Consider the following 17559-nt stretch of genomic DNA (forward strand, 5'->3'; position numbering starts at 1 on the left):
CAAAAGAAGTAGTAGTAAAGAAATTGCTAACTATGATTAAAAGCTTGCAACTTTTCAAAACAATAATTGGGGAATTTGTGGAGGACCACCCTTACTGCAGCATCGTTTTCACATAAATCTAAGTCAGATTCAACCATGACTCTGTTAACCTTGTTCTGGCTTCACAGACTATGTAGATTCATTTCTGGCAGCAGGTTTGGGAAGCATTGTCTCTCTGTGTTTAAAAAATCAAAACAGCACTTGAAAAAATATATGAAATTAAACTTTTGTACGTTGTACTATGGGCCACTTTTCCCCAGAGTCAGCCAAGTGTCTCTCCTGAGAAGCACTCAAGTGTTTCCTGCAGAGGGTTGCACCTGTTCTCTGCGCCCCGGTGATCTGTGATCCGATCCGGTACTGCACTGCCACGGCCTCTTTATGCGTCAGCCTCCTCACCAGGCTCTAAGCCCCTTAGAAGGGCTGGGAGTGCTTTTGCCCTAACACGCTGCCTGGCCCCTGTTGGGTGCTGCGGAAGGGCAATGCTCACAGCTTGACAAGCACCAGAGGTGCGGCAGAGGGACGCTTCGGCTCTGCGAGCGTTCCCAGACTGTGTCCTGAGCTGAGGACCAGCTGGGAAAAGGATCAGCTGTTAGCTTTCCAGCTGTTTCGCGAAATGATTTTGTGATTTTGGAGGTGTGAGTAAGGCAGAGAAAAGAAGCCTGGGAGAGTGGCGAGGAGCTCTGGAAAGCCAGGGCTGGCGAAGGGGCAGGCGAGCGACACCACGCTCTGAGCTTCCCTGCTTCGGAACCCCGAGGGACCCAGGGATCGCGGCTCAGCTGCCGCCGCTCCAGGTGCCCGGACGCGCGTTTCGTGTGTGGGGCGGCCCGCGGCCGGGGCCTCTTTGCTGCGTGCTCAGAGATGTGGCAACTTCGGGTTGCCCAACCTTCCCAGGCGGGGAGGGAGTCCAGTCCTTCAGGAAGAGTCGCTGGCCCCGTTTAGGAGCCATCACAGTCCCTTCTATCATTACCGTCTGGCAGTTTCCAATAGAACTATTTTTCAAACCTGAGATATTTACAGTGAAAAGACTGAGCTGTTCCGTGGTGTCCGGGACGATTTCAGCCTTTGAGGTAATGTAGACATAACTGAGGAGCAACGTGGAATTAGTGTCATCACAAATGATTTAGTGCCTCAAGTTAATTTCACTGGGTTTTGTTCGAAGAGCACCAGAGTCTCTCATCTTGCGTAGCAAGCTGCCACCAGAAAGATTTCTTTTGTGAGTATTTAGGAATTAAAGTTCAAGTGCACGGCCCTTACACGTTGCAGGAGCAGTTTCACGCCTCAGCTTTTAAAAGGTATCATGATGTTATTCCTTGTTTTGCTTCTAGGAAGCAGAGGGTTGAGGAAATGACTTGGGCGGGTGCATCAATGCGTCCGAAAAAGACACAGACGCGCTCCCCTGGGACCTGAGCCGGTTCGCAGTCTCCCCGAAGGTGCCAGGCAAGCGTCCCCTCGTGTCCCCTCGGGCGCTCCTGGTCCAGTGCCTCGTGCAGAGGGTCTCTGGCGCCTTCCTAGACGTTTCGGCACAGACTTGCGGGGTCACGGGCGGCGGGACAGCGCAGAAAGAGCCAGCAATGGGAGAGAGCCCGACTGCGCTTCACTCTTCCCTGACAAGGACATCGTCGGGGAGGCGCAGCCGGCTTCCCTTGGCCCGGACTTTCCGCTCCAGGGGCCGGGGGCTGGAGCTCTAGCCCTGTGCCCTCCCCAGTTTCGGGCGGCCCCCAGAGCTGAGTAAGCCGGGTGGAGGGAGCCTGCAAGGATTTCCTGAGCGCGATGGGAGGCGGGGCGGGGGCAGGAGTGCACGGAGCAAGGCCCCTGAACCTGCCGGGCCGCGCTCCCGGGCCCGCGTCGCCAGCGCCTCCGCACGCCGCTCGGCCCGGGCCGCCCACCCTCGGCCGCCCCCGCCCCTCTCCACGGCCGTAGGGAAGCGAGCCCGGGAGGAAGAAGAGTGTAGGTGGGGAGGCGGATGAGGGGTGGGGGACCCCTTGACGTCACTGGAAGGAGGTGCCGGGGTAGGAAGTGGGCTGGGGAAAGGTTATAAATCGCCCCAGCCCTCGGCTCCTTTCAGTCGAGGTCCGCGGGAGGCTCTGGGCGCGGACGGTGGACACGCCTCGCGGCTTCCCCCCGGCAGCAACGGCGGCGGCTCGGAGCGGGCTCCAGGGCTCGAGCGCAGCGGCCAGCGGGCGCCGGGCGGCGAGGATTACCTGGGAAGTGGGTTTCTCCTGGCTGGAGCCGCGGAGAGGGGCTCCCGAGGCGCAGGTCCGGCGGCGGCGGAGCGCGAGAGCACGGGCTCGGGCGGCCGGGTCGTTGGCCGCGGGGAGCGCGGGTGCAGGGCGAGCAGGCCGTGTCGCGCTCACCATGGTCAGCTGCTGGGACACCGGGGTCCTGCTGTGCGCGCTGCTCGGCTTTCTGCTTCTCCCAGGTGAGGCGCGGCCGGGGCCCGAGCAGGACTGGGATGGGGCGGTCAGGGGTGGGGGCAGAGCCGGGTGCACGCGGGGAGGCGAGACTGCAGCCGCGAGAAACGAGCCTCGGCGGGAAGCTGGGACATTAGGTGCAGCGGACACGCCTGGGGCCGCGGCGTCCTTTTTCTGAGTGCGCGCCTCGGAGAGTCCTGGCCGGGGCCCGCGGGCATCACCGCTCAGACCCGGTCCCTGCTGGGGCTGACCCTTTGCGGTAGGAGTCGCTGGTCCCCTGCCCGGCTCCCGGGTGGGGTCATCCCGGCAGGGATCCGGGCGCGGGAAGCGCCGCGCACCCGGGCTCTCCTGGCACCCGGAGCCTGCTCCCCGGCAGCCCGGCGCGGGTCCGCAGGGTCCTCCGGAGCCGGGAGCAGCAGCTCCTGAATGGCCCGAGGCTACCCAGGGCTGGGCTGAGGCCGGGGCGTTGGCGATATGGGGCACTGGCCACTACATCTCGCCACGAGAGGGAAGAAAGCGAGCCAGTTTGGAGGGGGTCGCATGCGTGCGGGGAGCGGAAGGATCCCAGGAGACGGCCGGTGTTGGTATCCCTGGACCCGCTTCGGGCCCCTGAGCCGGACCGTCCCCGGGAACGTTCGGCGAGCGCCCGCTCCTCCGCGCCGCGTGCCGACCACGGGGCCCGGGCGCGCTCGGCGCAGCTCCCCGGGTGGGGCATCTGCGGGGACAGGCGGGGTGCGCTTAGCCCAGTTCGACGACGTGAGTGACCCTGACCGACGAGGGCAGCCGAGGACCCACATACCGTTAAGTTTGGGAAGTGTGAGTCTCGCCTTCAAATTCCGGGCGAAGAAAGGGCGGACGATTTGGACCAAAAGATGCGGTTTGAGGAATCGGTAAGGTCCGCCGCGCCACCTGAGTCAGCCTTCGCCGGGCGTTTGGGAAACAGGAGGTGGGACGGCCGGGGCCAGGAGGTTTTACCAGCAGTTCGCGCGGAGACTGCACCCATTGAGGGGTCAAAGCCCGAGGGAGCTCAGGGGCTCGGACTAGCCGACTCTGCTCATTGGGGCCGAGTGGCCGAGCCCTCTGGCTCCGTCTCGCTGGGAGCATCTTCCTTTAAGCATCGTGGAGAAAAGGTAAAATATGAAATAAAAGAAGTCATTGCAATGACTCAAGGAAAGGGAAGCCAGTAAGGTTGAGCACATTAACAAACAAACAAAACAAAAACGCTTGTTAAAACCAAATGGCAGTAACAAGTAAATATTCATTGCCAGTGGGAAGACTAATTCGACCGTCAGTTTCTAAATAACAATAGTCCCGACCAGATTGGTGAAATCACTGAACTGGGAGGCAGGACGAGGTCATAGTGTCAGAGAACTCGCTATCGGTTGGGAAAGGTGCTAAATAACTATGTTAAAGGAGATGTTGTATTTTCTGTGTCACAAATACATTTCTTTTGGTTTGGAAAAGTCGCTTAAATTAGAATATAATTGCTTAGAGAATTAAAATAGTTCACCCGTGTATGAGTATTATGTAACGGTAAATCTAGGTAAATTACTGTGAATCCAGAAATACGTTGGGAAAAGTACATGCTTTCATGGATTTTCTGCTTTAGACACATATCTTTATTTTGTTACAAAAACGTGGTTGGCTTTAGTGAAGCATAGTTTTATTTGTGATTAGGAGCATCTTTGGTGGGAATTTTGCAGAAATGACTGAGATTCTCGTGATTTCTTTTATGTTATAATCTACTTAAATGGGGCAGAAATCTTGATACTCTTTGCGATTTTTGAAAAAATTGCGTGTGCTGTAGGAAGAAAGTGGGACAAACACTGGCAAGGTGAGAACCCCTTTTACCTGACGGTTTAAGAAATCTGTCAGCGGTGCGGGTTTGTCATGGCAAAGCGTGCCTTTGAAAACCGCAGGCTTCTGGGCTGGTTAGCAGACATCTTACAGTAAAACAATTAGCCACCCACTCTAAACCTCATCAGGGCTTTCACACTAGACGAGGGGCTGCATCTCTGGGAAGTGGTGTCCAGAAAGAGGCCCCGTTTCTGTGGATTTATCAGGAGTGCGCTTTCACTCATCATGGGCCCGGGTCAGCGCTTTATTAACATGGCTGTGCACACATTGCGGTGTCAAATAACCAGATATTCCCTAATACAAAAAGATAATGCATTTCCCCCTAATGAATATATTTACCTTCTTCCAAATATCCTGGGAAATAAAAAGATGCCAACAATTCAGATACTTTCAAGCCCTCTGTATTGCACTCTCTATCTATAAAGGATACCAGTCCTCTAAGTTTAATTTTCTTACTTTTAAGGCACCCTTGGTTAGAGCCACAGATCCTTTTTTCCTGCCCCCATTTCTCTTGAGTTCTTAAGCAGCCGACATTTACAATTTACTATAAACAATTGGGAATACTTAAATTGTAAATTTTGTGAGGGAAGTCCACATTAATAATAAATCAAAATATTTATGAAAATAATACCTATTTCCAAGTTGAATGTAATAAATCTTTCATAATAATGTTAATTTTACATAACAATTTTTGTTTTCTCCAAGGTTTGTAAAGCTACACTTTTTTTTTTTCCAAATTGGATATTTGAAATGTTAATTATTTAGGACTTTTAGCAGTCCACATAGTTTTCCAGCTGATGGATCATGTTTCAGATGAACTGTAGGTAACCACCTCCTCTGGTTTCTCAAATATTTTTACCTTTTTTTTTTTTTTTTTAGCATTTTGTTCCTTTTTTTCTTTCTATGTTGAAAATTTTATAATGGACTGTCTAGTTTCATTTTTAATGATCATCCAGTGGGTTTTTTATTTTAATAAGTAAAATGCAGAAGTTAGAATAGATGGTTAATCTCTAAGGCCCTTTTCCAACTCTAAAATTCAATGAATGATTTCAATAAATAGGCTAAATACAGTGTCTGTCTCTCTTTTCTCTCCTCCCACCTTATTTATATTGGCATACAGAATGGATGATAAACCATATGACACTGGGGCTGTAAAGGATGAAATGGGTTTCCCCTGCTATCACTAATCACATCATACTTTATTCTTCTCTAGTAGAATGTACCTAACCAAATAGTTAACTTGGACTTTAACGGGCTATGTTTTGCAAGAGATGGTAGAGGATACCTGAGCCAGCGGTAATCATTATCTTGGGCTTTTTCACTAGCAGAATGTGGAACTCTGTGAAGCAGACTACCCTTCATAACTCTAGTTGCATTAACTCTTCTAAGGATACCAATCACTTTAAACCCCTCTGCACTTCTTGTTGTTGTTTTAAATTAACACTTACTTAATAATAAAAATGGCTTTATTCTAAAAGAGTGCCAGGTTTCAACAGGAATACTCAACCCCTTATTTAAAATTGAACCTATTTTTTTGACTTTTAAGAAACAAACCAAATAATTACTTTGTTCTTTCCAAAAACTATCGAGACATTTCTAAATATGCTTTGAATGTATGTAATATAGAAGTTGAAATATGTTGCAAAAAATGGTTTTATATTGGCCAAAAAAATGTGACATCCTTGAGGAAGATTATGCAACCTATTGCCATCTACACAGCAAAGTTATGGCTGGTGTTTTCTCTGGCTTGGGTGGTTCAGCAATGCAAGAACAAATAACAGAGTAAGTAGCTTCTGTAGTGCTTTAAATTGAGGTGTGTATGTGAGTGAGCATAAGAATGGAGAGAAAGTGAGAGAAGCTGTCTTGACACTCAGTGGTAAATGCAAAACCCTCTGGTGTTGGAAGAGACCAGCCATGTTAGGTTCTTGATTCAGTTGGGGGTATATTGGATATCAAGTAAATATCTTCTTTTTCAGTGTATTTGTCATTGTGGATAGGGGAGGGGGGCATTTGAAATCCTATCAGGCTTTTTTTTTTTTTTTTTCCTTTTTGAAATAAAATTGTGTTACTATGAGTTGTTAAAAGCATAAAACCACTTGTTGCATTTGGCTTAAACAATTTGACAGAACAGTCCATTCTGCTCCACTGGCCTTAGTCTACTGGAGAGACTTGTAAGGAATGACAAAATCTCCTGCTAGATGCTTTCCAGGATCATTGTTGATCCCCCACACTTGGGTGCCTTGGAAATTACATGCTGCTGATTAAGTTGCTGAATTTTATTCCAGATTGAGGGAGGGGAAGGAAATGGGAGGAATGGGATATTTTAGAGAGGACTTGAAAGAAAAGCCTCTGGCTTAGCACTCGGGTCTGCAGGGGGGTTTCATTAAGGAAACGGTTCCATTGAGTCTGCTGAAGATAGCGGACTAGATTTCCTGCATTGCTGCTGGGGCGGATGTGGGGAGATGTCAAGAATTCCTGGGGATTTCCCATCAGTCTTGGTAAACCTGCATGCTTAAAAGCCATTTCTGATTGCTACTCTTTTCCTTCATTTTGAGCTCCTTGAGAGACTTGATCTTGTCTTACAGACACATACATTGTGAGAGCTAAGTGGAACCTCATTGATCCAATCTACTTATTTCAAAGATGAGAAAACCAGCCCAGAGAAGTTCAGTGATTTTTTTTTTTCAAGGTCAACAGCTGGCTAGTGACAGACCCAGGAACAGAATCTGATGAACAACATTTCTTCTTCATTTGTATATTTCCTCTTCCCCTGACAGAGTAGAGGTGTTCAAATATTTGTTGAATAACATTATTACAGTGCTAAAATTTCTTTCTAAACGACAGCATTTTTTAATATGAAAATTTCTTCTATTTTCTTAAAGCCTATAAGGGATTTAAATTAAGAATCAAAATGGTGGCTGCTTAGTAGCACACCAAGAGATTTGGTGAGGTTGATTTTCCTTGTGAGCACTTGGAATCCTTTTCGCGAATGGCCCGTGGCTCACAGTTGTGGCTATGGTGCTAGCTCCTTCTTCCACCCCTTCCCTCCACACTCTCTGTGCTCCAGCTCTGCAAACTCTATCCCAGTCCAGTCACTCAGCCTTCTTCAGATGGGCCTTCACTTTTGTCACTGCATTCATGTTGCCCATCTGATTACACGACTCTTTTTCTTCCTCCTTCTGTATCTCTTTCTCCCCTGCCTATGAAATTCATCTCAGCAATCACGATCTCCAAAAGCTCCACCTTGTAGTCCCAGACAGAACTAGTGGTTTTTTTCTGCCCCCCTGTAGCCTCTGTAGGTTTCCTTCCTCCAATACTTCTCAACTTGCCTTTTTAGTATTTTACGTGTCTGTGTCCTCCCTCTTAGCTGACCTTAGATCCCTGGCACCTAATGTAATGCCTGCTCTGCCCTCAGTAAGTGTTAGGATGAATGAATGAATGAATATGTAGCCACACTATCATTTCAAAGAGGAAATCCGTCAGGGCCAGATATGAATTTATTCCAGTATATTAATATGTTCCTGCCTGTCCATTTGGCCTCAGTTACAATGGGATTACTTGGAATGACTGTTCTCAATAGATAATATTTGTCCTCTTCAGTGAGTGACTAAGATGTAGAAAATCAGCTATGATCTTCAACTCTCTGAGGAAGCTGTCTTATATAATCCCCTCCTGTTTTGGCATGATGCTTCACTGGGGCCTCTGAGCCAACAAAGCCAGGATTTGGTCTCTGCAGAAGTTGTTTTAGCCTCTGCTGGTGGGGGGTTAAGCAGGGCTTTATCCCGCAGTGTCTCATACAATTTTTAGAGACAAGAGAGCTCTCAGATTTTATGGTTTGACTTATTTGCCCTCTCATAGACTCAAGCCTGAGTCCTGGGTGCTGGGCTGGGATGCAAACCCGAGTGACAGAAATCTGGCCACAGTCAATCAACTTTGTTTCAACAGAAGCCTTTGTTTTGGGGACCAGGCTGGTCTGCCTAGCTCCCTCTCTCTTTAAGATGTGTTATCCTCAACACTTCATGTAAATGGGTTCCTGGCAGGACTACCCTACTAGGTGTGAGGTGTGTTCTTAAAAATCTGAATCCCACAGTTTGGGCTCAAGCTGGTGCCTTCCTACCCCCATCCCCACCCCTACACTGCACATGCCCACAATACATTCCCAAACATACTTCTCAAAGTGTGGTCCATGGTCCAGCAGCATCAGCGTCCCCTGAGAACTTAATTAGTCAGAGCCTGTATTTTAATAAAATCTCCAGGTGTTTTGTTTGCACATTAAAAATTGGGAAGCATTGACTTTAATAAAGTGTTCATAGTAAGTTCTGGTGTCAGAATTTCTCCTCACTAACATCCTAGTGATGACCTTTGGCCTGTGTAACTAAGGGACTAGAACTGGGCCAGCCAAGAGCCTCTTCTGGCTCCCACATTGGTCTTGTGTCCTGTCTTCTGCTGGGTCACCTGTATCCTATTTCAAAACTCTTTTTACAAATTCTTAGACTTAGCTTGGACCCTTAATCAAAGTAAACAGAGGTTTTGGTCTTGAAGAACACTGTGGTTAACCAAATCATGGGGGGCAAGATTAAAATTTTAGAAAATATGGACTTGGTGGAAAATAGTAAAAATGGCATTAAATAGATAGGTTTTAACCATAAATAAAAGTTCGGCAAGGTATTTGCTTCCAAAACACAATTACTTGGTGGTAAAAACCAGAGGTGGTAATCCAGAATCTTTGGTTGTCAAGGAGGCATCGCTGTCTCACTGTGTTGTGCTGCAGCTAGCTGGTAGATCTCACATGCCGCTTACTGGCTTAAAATTTAACATGTTTTGCACTTGCATTCTTCCTTGTCTCATTATTGAAAATCTAGGCAAATGCTTTTGTCTTCACAGATTACCAGTGCCTGCAGGCACTTTTTCTCAGCCTGGTCTTCCATCCTTCTATTTAACAGGTGGAGTGTAAATGGATTTCCTTTAAAGCTACAGACCCACTCATGTGGTCTACAGACACAAAGCTACAACAATGATCAGATTCTTTTGTTAAAAGAGGCCTGAAGTGAACCTTGTATAAATGAAAAGCCTTGGCTATTATTATATACAAATCTAAAACCACTTAAACTCAAGGCCACATTTAGCAAAACCCTGATTAGTAATTAGTCTGCCAGTTGATTTCTGTGAAACCCTTTGCCTCTTTCTAGGGCTATGGTTCCCAGCCTGGATCCTACATTAAAATCATCTGGGAAGCTTTTAAAATTTCTCATGCCCTGGCTGCTCCCCTGACCAATTTAATCACAATCTCTTGAGTGCGGCCTGGGCATGAGTAATTTTAAAGCTCCCAGGCAATTCTAGTGGGAAGCTGAGGTTAAGAACATCAAATTTTGTCATACATCAGAATCACCTGGTGGGCTTGCTAATCTACAGATTGCTTGGGCCCCTCCTCAGAGTTTCTGATTCAGTAGGTCTGGAGTGGGGCCAAGAATGTGCTTCTCTAACAAGTTCTCAGGTGATGCTGTTGTACCTGGTCCAGAGACCACACTTTGGGAACAAATGCCCTAGGGCTAGTTTGAGAGGCCTGGCCACGTGGGAGGCACCTGCCCAGGTGCCAGTCTGTAAAGGCACTAAATCATCACTACACATTTGACAAAGTGGAGGGGATTGTATTTATGAGAATTCCTGCCTGGAAGACTACGTGTTAGTGGAGTGTGGCAAAAGGAATACTTAGATCAAGAGCTAGGGGTGCGTAACCAGTAAGGCTAAATGAACCTGCCTCCTGAGGGGAGGGGGTCTGTTTTGCCGAATGGGATATGTTAAGTTGCTAATAGTCCCCCTTCTTTGCTTTACACTGCATAGTACTCAGACTCTCCTCCACATAAACACTGGCAGATGTCACACTATCAGCCTGTCTTTGGTACCCACATGCCTCAGGACAGCCCTGCTTCCCTCCATTGTGCCTGTAAAATGCTGTCTGAAGCCTCACAATGCTTTGCCTCTCCAACTGAGCCTCTGTGTCAGTATTTCCTTTGCTGGAACCAGCATCCCCTATTTGGGTGGCGAATTCTACCTGTTGGAGCACTGTGGTTCTGCTTACTTTCAAGTGTGTTTCTGCCCCCATTGTTGAGAAAAGTTGCTGCCAGTTGGAGACAGCTGGCTCCTGTCATGTGTAACCATGATGCTGGGATGCTTTTGGTGAAACACCAAGAATCCAAGTGGCTTCCCCTTCCCTGACAGCATCTAGGGATACCTATAGGGTATTTGATACCTAATACTGTGTGTGTTCCTCTTTGACACTTTTACTTTCACATACAGAAAAAACATACCCTTTACCACTCAATTACTGCTTCTGCAAGGCTGAGTCACAACTACGTAACAAGCTGTACCAAAACTTAGTAGCTTAACACAACAATTCATTATGTCTCCTGATTCTGTGGGTTAGATATTTGGGCAGTGCTCAGCTAGGTGGTTTCCCTTTAGCTCTCACTTGGGTCACCCCTGCAGCTGTAGTCTCTGGCATTTCCACGGGTTCCTTGGTGCAGGGCCTCCCTCTGCACAGGGTCTTTCCTCATTCAGTAGTCTAGCTGGGGCTTGTATGTAGGCAGAGGCATTCTAAGAGTGTGACTGTGGAAGCTGCAAGGCGTTTTGAGGCCTTAGAACATTACTGTGCCACATTCTGTTCTATCCTAGCTGAATTCAGTGGGTGGGGAAGCAAACTCCTCTCTTGATGGGAGGTGCTGCACAATATTGTGGCAATGTTTTTCAATCTACTACACCACTGTTTAACATTACACCCTTTCTTTTCAGTCTGGATATTAGGCTGCAGTTTGGCCAAGAAAATAATTGTAAATAACTTATTGCATTAAGTAGTAAATAATAATAAATACTAAATAATGCCCTGGCCCTTCTAAACAGTATCTGGAAATGAGACTGGCCTATTTGTAAGTCTTTTGTTTAGGGTACGTGGGCCTTGGTTAACCTGGCATGCCATGCTGGTGCAGCTGGCCTCTTAAGACCACCATGACTCTAGCAAGGGAGGACAGATGATCCCAGATTCTGAGTGCAGGTGGCTCTGCAACTTCTTGTGGCTTGTATCATAAAGTCCCTGATTTAGCACCTTCTTTTGAAGAATGTGGAGACTGTAGGAAGAGATATGCTTTGGGGGAGGAAGAAAGGAGGAAACTAACCCTGATTTACATGTATTATTTTACTCAGTCCCAAGAGGTAGATGTGATACTTTTAACTAGGAGGAAACTGACACTTGAGTATATTAAATACTTTCCCTAAGATCATAGAAGTGGTAAGTAAAGCTGGAATTATTTGAATCTGATTCTGTAAGACTCCAAATCTCCCTCCTCTTACTATGCCTCACAGCCTAACTGAAAAGAGAAGGAACAGAGCATCGATGGGAGCGTGCTAGCCTTTCCCTTCTTTCAAAACCATTCTATCCTTGGACTTTTGCCATCTCCAAAGAATGTGAGAAGCCACTGCTACTCCAGCTTAAAGTGGCCTTGGGAGATTCCACGGCTTCGTGTGGCAGACATCGTCAAAGTCTGCAGTAAGACAGAATTGTAATCATGTGGGTTTTCTTATTATAGGCATTCAAGGACTTTTCAAAAAAATTGTCAGAAAAGGATTCCCAAAGCTATTAAGAACATGATTTTATGTGGGCTCCCAAACTGCTCCCCTATATGTGGCTTTAAACTAGTTCAGATTGCAAAGGACAGATGAGGCCAGCACTTTGATTTTCCAGGCAGGTCCCCTGAAAAGCTGATCCTGCTGCTCCCTGACATAGTTTCCCGGAGTCAAATGTCTACTCCTTTGTGTATCTGTTAGATCCCAGCAACCTCAAAGACTTGGAGCTTTTGCTGAAAGAAACTGGAGTACCTGAGGAAAGCACTTGGAATTGTGTTTGAGCCTGAAGGCAGATGCTACATGAATTGGAGGGAGGGAGGCCAACAGCTCTGTCCCTGAGGGAAGGGGACGGAATGTGAGCACATCGGCACAGGGCGTTTTCTATGTCAGCTCCAGTAAGCCTCTTCTAACCATCCAACGTGTGCACTTTTAACTTTGTTTTATGGGTTGAAATCCTAGGCTGAGGAAAATCTGATGATTTGCTGAGGTCACACACTTATGGAGTGACCAGAATGCCAAGATTTAAACCTAGGTCTTTCTCGTTTTGAAATCTGATTTTGAAATCACCTTCTGTGATCTTTCCATTAACATTTACCCAAAATATCTTCAATGATAAGATATAAGCATTAAAGAAAAGGCAAGAGTTTCATTTTAGGGTTTAGAATAAATAGCTATTATATCTGTGAGAAAAGACAACTGTCCAAGAGCCTCCTTCTAGGGAGAGTTCCTTTGTCAGTCTGGGGTGGCCATGCCACAGGCTTTGATTTCCCTGTTTGATTGGCAGTCCTTGTACAGCTAGCAGACCCAGAAGCACTACTTTAAGCGTTGTCATTCCTTGTGTCTCTTCCTCCTTCTCAGATCATTCCTTTCAGATACTCAGCTCTGCAATGAGTCAAGAAAGAGATAATTGTGTCTTGCTTCTTCCTTGATCTATTACTTGGAGAGAGACACTTTTCCATACCAGGATACGGTAATGTTTATCAGAATCTGAGAAAAATCCTATTCTGCCACTCATTGAGGAGTTTTATCTTTCACTCCAAGGAAACAGCTTGAAAGTGTGGTCAAGTGGATATATGCTTTATATGGAAATTCTATGTTTGATTTTTATAATTGTTTAGTTCTTCTAAGTTGGCATTAGAGAATATATGTGAATAGGTGTGCAAAGGTTAATTCTAGGTATCAACTTAGTTAGATGAAGGAATGCTGAGAAACCTGGTAAACCTACTTTTTAGGTGTGTCTGTGAGGGTGTTTCCAACAGAGATAGGTAGAGTCTGAGTGGCCTGGGTGGGAAAGACCCACCCTCAATGTGGGTGGGAACCATCCAGTCCACTGGGGGTCTGGAGAGAACAAAAGACAGAGGAGAAAAGTGAAGCTCTCTCTATAGCCACTGGAGCTGGGATATACTCTGCTCTCCTGTCCATGGACATCAGAGCTCGAGACTCTTCAGCTTTTGGGTTCCAGGACTTACACCATGGATACCATCAGCTTCCCTGGTTTTGAGGCCTTTGGACTTGCACTTGGAGAACCCTGACCTAATACAAGGTGGAAAGGCAGGGATATGTCAGAGAGGATTGCAAACAGTTTTAAAAGGCAACACAAACTCTTGCTACAGCATTTCATCTATGATTAATGATATTTTCTTTTTGGGAAACATTATTTAACTCTCTTTTTCACTTAATGTTTTCTGCAGGATCAGATTTTTGTTCCCTTTTGTTCTTTGAAAATTTTTATAGCTTTAGAATCTTCTCCACAGGGAATTCTGCTAGAACTAGAGAAAAAAAAAAAAAATACATGGAAACTGAGTGACTGTATTGCCCTAAAATGGACTTTGAGTACTTATAACTTCTTGAGGTTTAGAGAATATTTGACACACATTGTTGATGTACAAATTAAAAGTGGTTCAACCCCTCATGCTCTCATTCAATCCTCTGTCCTCAAAACCGATAAATGAAAAATACTCTTTGAAAAGCATTTGCTACACAAAGTCACTTAGAAGGCACATGGAGAACTCAGGAAACTAACAGGAATGCTAATTTTCAGGAATTTCTATTTCACTTTAGCCTTTTTGGACTGACATTAAACTTAGTGATTCTATATCCAGACATATCTTTTCTAAGGGGCAATAAAATTCTGAAATGTTGAAATAGTTTTCTTGTCATTATTTTTAAACTGTGCTTTATAGTCCAAACAGATGGACATGGGATTTCCTTGATGGAGTAATTCATTCACCATTTGGGGAGAATGTTAAATACAAACTTGGGTGGGGGGATTTTAGAAATATATTTTCTTACAGTGATTTGGAATGCAGTATTTTCTCCCATGATTTCAGGAGGAAAAACATGGATCATATCAAATTTATTTCTCCTTATGATAACTTCATAGTCAGTCATCATCCTAGACTTATGTCCACTTTCCAACTTGAATTCAGGCATGCATAGAAGACTGCTTTATGTTGAAACATTTTAACACATTCACTTAAAAGGTACTCAAGTGATTATCATCAAGTAACACATTGATTTTATTTTGAGGTATAAATATGGTCATATTCATTATGCTACATGTTTACCATTGAAAAAGTGCTCTTATTTTGTGAATTTAACTGTAAATTTTACTAAAATTAATATCTTATATTAGTAAAGAATTTGTGACTCCCTATAATAAAAAAAATGTGTCCCTTAAAAACAAAGTGTACAAAGTTTGGAGGAGATCTCTATTTCAGACTTAGATTATCTTCCATATTTCTTGGTATTCACCTATTCTTCTAAATGACATCTCCTAAAGAGGCCAGTTTTGGGCTGAAAGCCCTTCAAGAGGAAGGGCTATTTCTCATTCGTCTTTGCAGTGGTGAATTCAGTACAGTACCTGACACATAGTAGTCATTCAATAAGTGCTGATTGAAATGACTAAAACTGTATCCTAAGCCATTCCTCTGGGTCTCAGAGGCCCTTTTAGGAGTCATACTTGCACATCAGCTCACCTTCTAAGAACCTGTGTGTACGTGTGTGTATAAGTGGAGGAGATCAATAGATATATGCCCAAGAGCTGGCAGTAATTCTCCCAATCCATACATAATGTTCCGTTCCTTCTATTTGGGCCATCCCTCTGGGTCCAGTGAGCATTTTCTTGTCCTTGGCTGAGCTGGGCATGTTCTCCTGAATAGACTCAAGATTGAGAATGGGGATCTAAGCTGCCCAGCCACTAGAGACCTGGATCCCAAGAGATACTGTCCTTGAGATGAACCCCCCTGCTGGGATACTTACAGCTGGTCAAAGTTCTCAAACAAAGAGAGACAGTTGGTTGGGAACCTTTAATTTTTAGGTACATCAACATAGCCTGAGATTAGGTAATGTTACTGTTGCTGCCATTGTTTTCACCACCTTGGATAAGAACATTTTGGTCAAAAACTATTTCCTCTTGGCTCTGGACCATCATGGTATAGGCTCAATGAATAGAGAAAAGGAGGAAAAGTTAAGTCCTAGCTAATGTGTCACATCTGATAGTTTTCTTTTATTCCCCTCATTGCTGAATCTCCATCCCAGTCCTCTTTCATGATGCTCATTTCAAAAAGCATGATGTGACATGGTATATCTTCTAAAGAATGTTACTCATGGCTTTTTTTCCAGTGGCAAGTGAAGTCAGGTAGACCCTAGACTAAAAAAAATGAACCAGAGTATTGGAAGAAGACAATAGAACTTTCTCCTTTCAGCCAACAGGCCAAGGAAAGCAGAGTCGTAAGAAGCAAGAGAATTTAAGGGACATTGTTAAAAGAAAACAACTGTTTAAAAGTAAAGATGAAGCTTTAAAGGGTTTGAAGATTTGGAAGTCTTTGAAGGAGAGAGAAAGAAACCCTGGTGTTTCCTTAGCAAACACATGCTCAATCTTCAGGTCTTACCTTCAACTTCATCCTTACGAGAGAACGTCCCTCACCCTCTGAGCTGGGCGAAGCACCCCCACATCTGATACTTCCCCATGATAACAAATATAATGTAATTTTATATTTACATGAAAAAGTAATTATGTACAAAATTACATGCATCTATATACACTTATTTATCTGTTGTCCATGCTAAATTATAAACACCTTAAAGAAAGCAGTCTTGTTTGTCTTGTTCATTATTGTATTCCTCTCTTAGTATATGTTCAGATATTCAGTGAAAGAATAAATGCTTAAGGGTAAAGACTGGAGAAATCAACAAGGTAATAAGGGTAAGAGGAAGAGGTCATGCAGGGAATGTGGTGGGAAAAAAACCAGGGTTGGCTGGCAGTAAAAGACAGACAGGAAGAATAGGTGAGTGAGGGAAATGAGTTCCCAGGCCTCTAGAACTGTGCATAGGAGTCCAACCCTTAACCCCGTTCATCAGTCTCATCCTGGGGAGGTGGTGGCTTAATTCCATGGGAACAGCTCCAGTATTGGGGACCTGCTACCTCTCCACAGAATTCTTCCTTCCGGTTTTATGTGACTTCTACTTATTGGTTTTAACCTTGTCCTCCAGAATGAGCTGATTCATCTGTTATTTCAAAGCTGTTACAGTGGTAGCCAATTGATAACAGAAATTATTGTTGTTATTGTTTTCTTCTATCAGAAGTGTAATATCTTGGATGACATCAAAAATTCTAATTTGTAGAAATATAATTCTAGACAGTGTCATGAAGGTATGTGAGTAAAAGTACCTGAGAATTAAAACCCACATGTCTCAGGTTTTGGGTACAGATGACTCTAAAGTCTTCTGCGGTTATTTGTAAGGAAGGCCTTAGTATCACACACTGAAATGAATGAAAAACATTTGGTAAAATGTTTCTCCTTTCTTTTAAAAATTGAGATACTTCTATACTACTTTTAATGGGTTACTTTACCTTCCAGACCCTTGACTCTCACCAAAACTTATATAACATTTAATTCCATCTGAGATAAGGTTTTAAAGAAAGAAAAAGTTTGTAAAATCTTAGGAAGGCACAGCTATTACAAATATTTAACATGTAAATTAAGTGAATCCTAAAAGAGCCCAGGATAAAAAAGAACAATTTAGTTAACATGCACCCCATTGTCTAAGCAGGATTAGTTTCTAAATTATGTGTAATGAAAAGCAATTGTATTTCAAATTGTTTAATTTAGAAGGAAACTGATTTTGACAATAGAAAACACAATGGTCAAGAATAGTGTTTAACAAGCTGTAGAAACCATGCTAATGTAGCTTTCAAAAACTCACTTCCCCTATGATGAATAACTTTATTGCACACTCTTGGCTATTTAAATCTCAAAGGTCAGAGGGTTTGTATATATTATTGGGTGCAAAGACAGAGATCTTCACTTTCCTGTTAGTGAATGAATTTAAAACATCCCCTTTATAGACAATCTAAAGAACTCCCGAAGAATGTTTTGTATGTAGTATGGACTTCATAAGCTATATCTAAGTAAGCTGAAAATTAACATAAGAACTTCACCACACTGAGACTTCCAGTCTCATTTTATTTCTCCCTATAGTTTATATGCAAAGCAAATGGTATTCTCTCATAATAGATTATAAAGGTGAAAATATTGAAGAGTAGATGAAAAGAACAGATGAAACTTTGTGTTGGCTATAATAACATTTTTTGGCTTTTCTTGCAGTGTTAACATGCATGCTCCTCTACCTT

General features: G+C 44.4%; 1 protein-coding gene across 2 annotated transcripts in view; it reads left to right on the forward strand.

The window, feature by feature from the left end:
* The first annotated feature begins 2119 nt into the window (after positions 1-2119).
* FLT1 (fms related receptor tyrosine kinase 1) overlaps positions 2120-17559 on the forward strand; it is a 163837-nt gene continuing 148397 nt past the window's right edge. For both annotated transcript variants that reach the window (XM_063103564.1, XM_063103565.1), the window contains exon 1: positions 2120-2458. In XM_063103564.1, the coding sequence (XP_062959634.1) occupies positions 2395-2458 (64 nt within the window). In that variant the 5' untranslated portion in view covers positions 2120-2394. The remainder of the gene's footprint in view (positions 2459-17559) is intronic.

Source organism: Cynocephalus volans, chromosome 7 (assembly GCF_027409185.1).
Source record: "Cynocephalus volans isolate mCynVol1 chromosome 7, mCynVol1.pri, whole genome shotgun sequence".
Taxonomy (NCBI): Eukaryota; Metazoa; Chordata; class Mammalia; order Dermoptera; family Cynocephalidae; genus Cynocephalus; species Cynocephalus volans.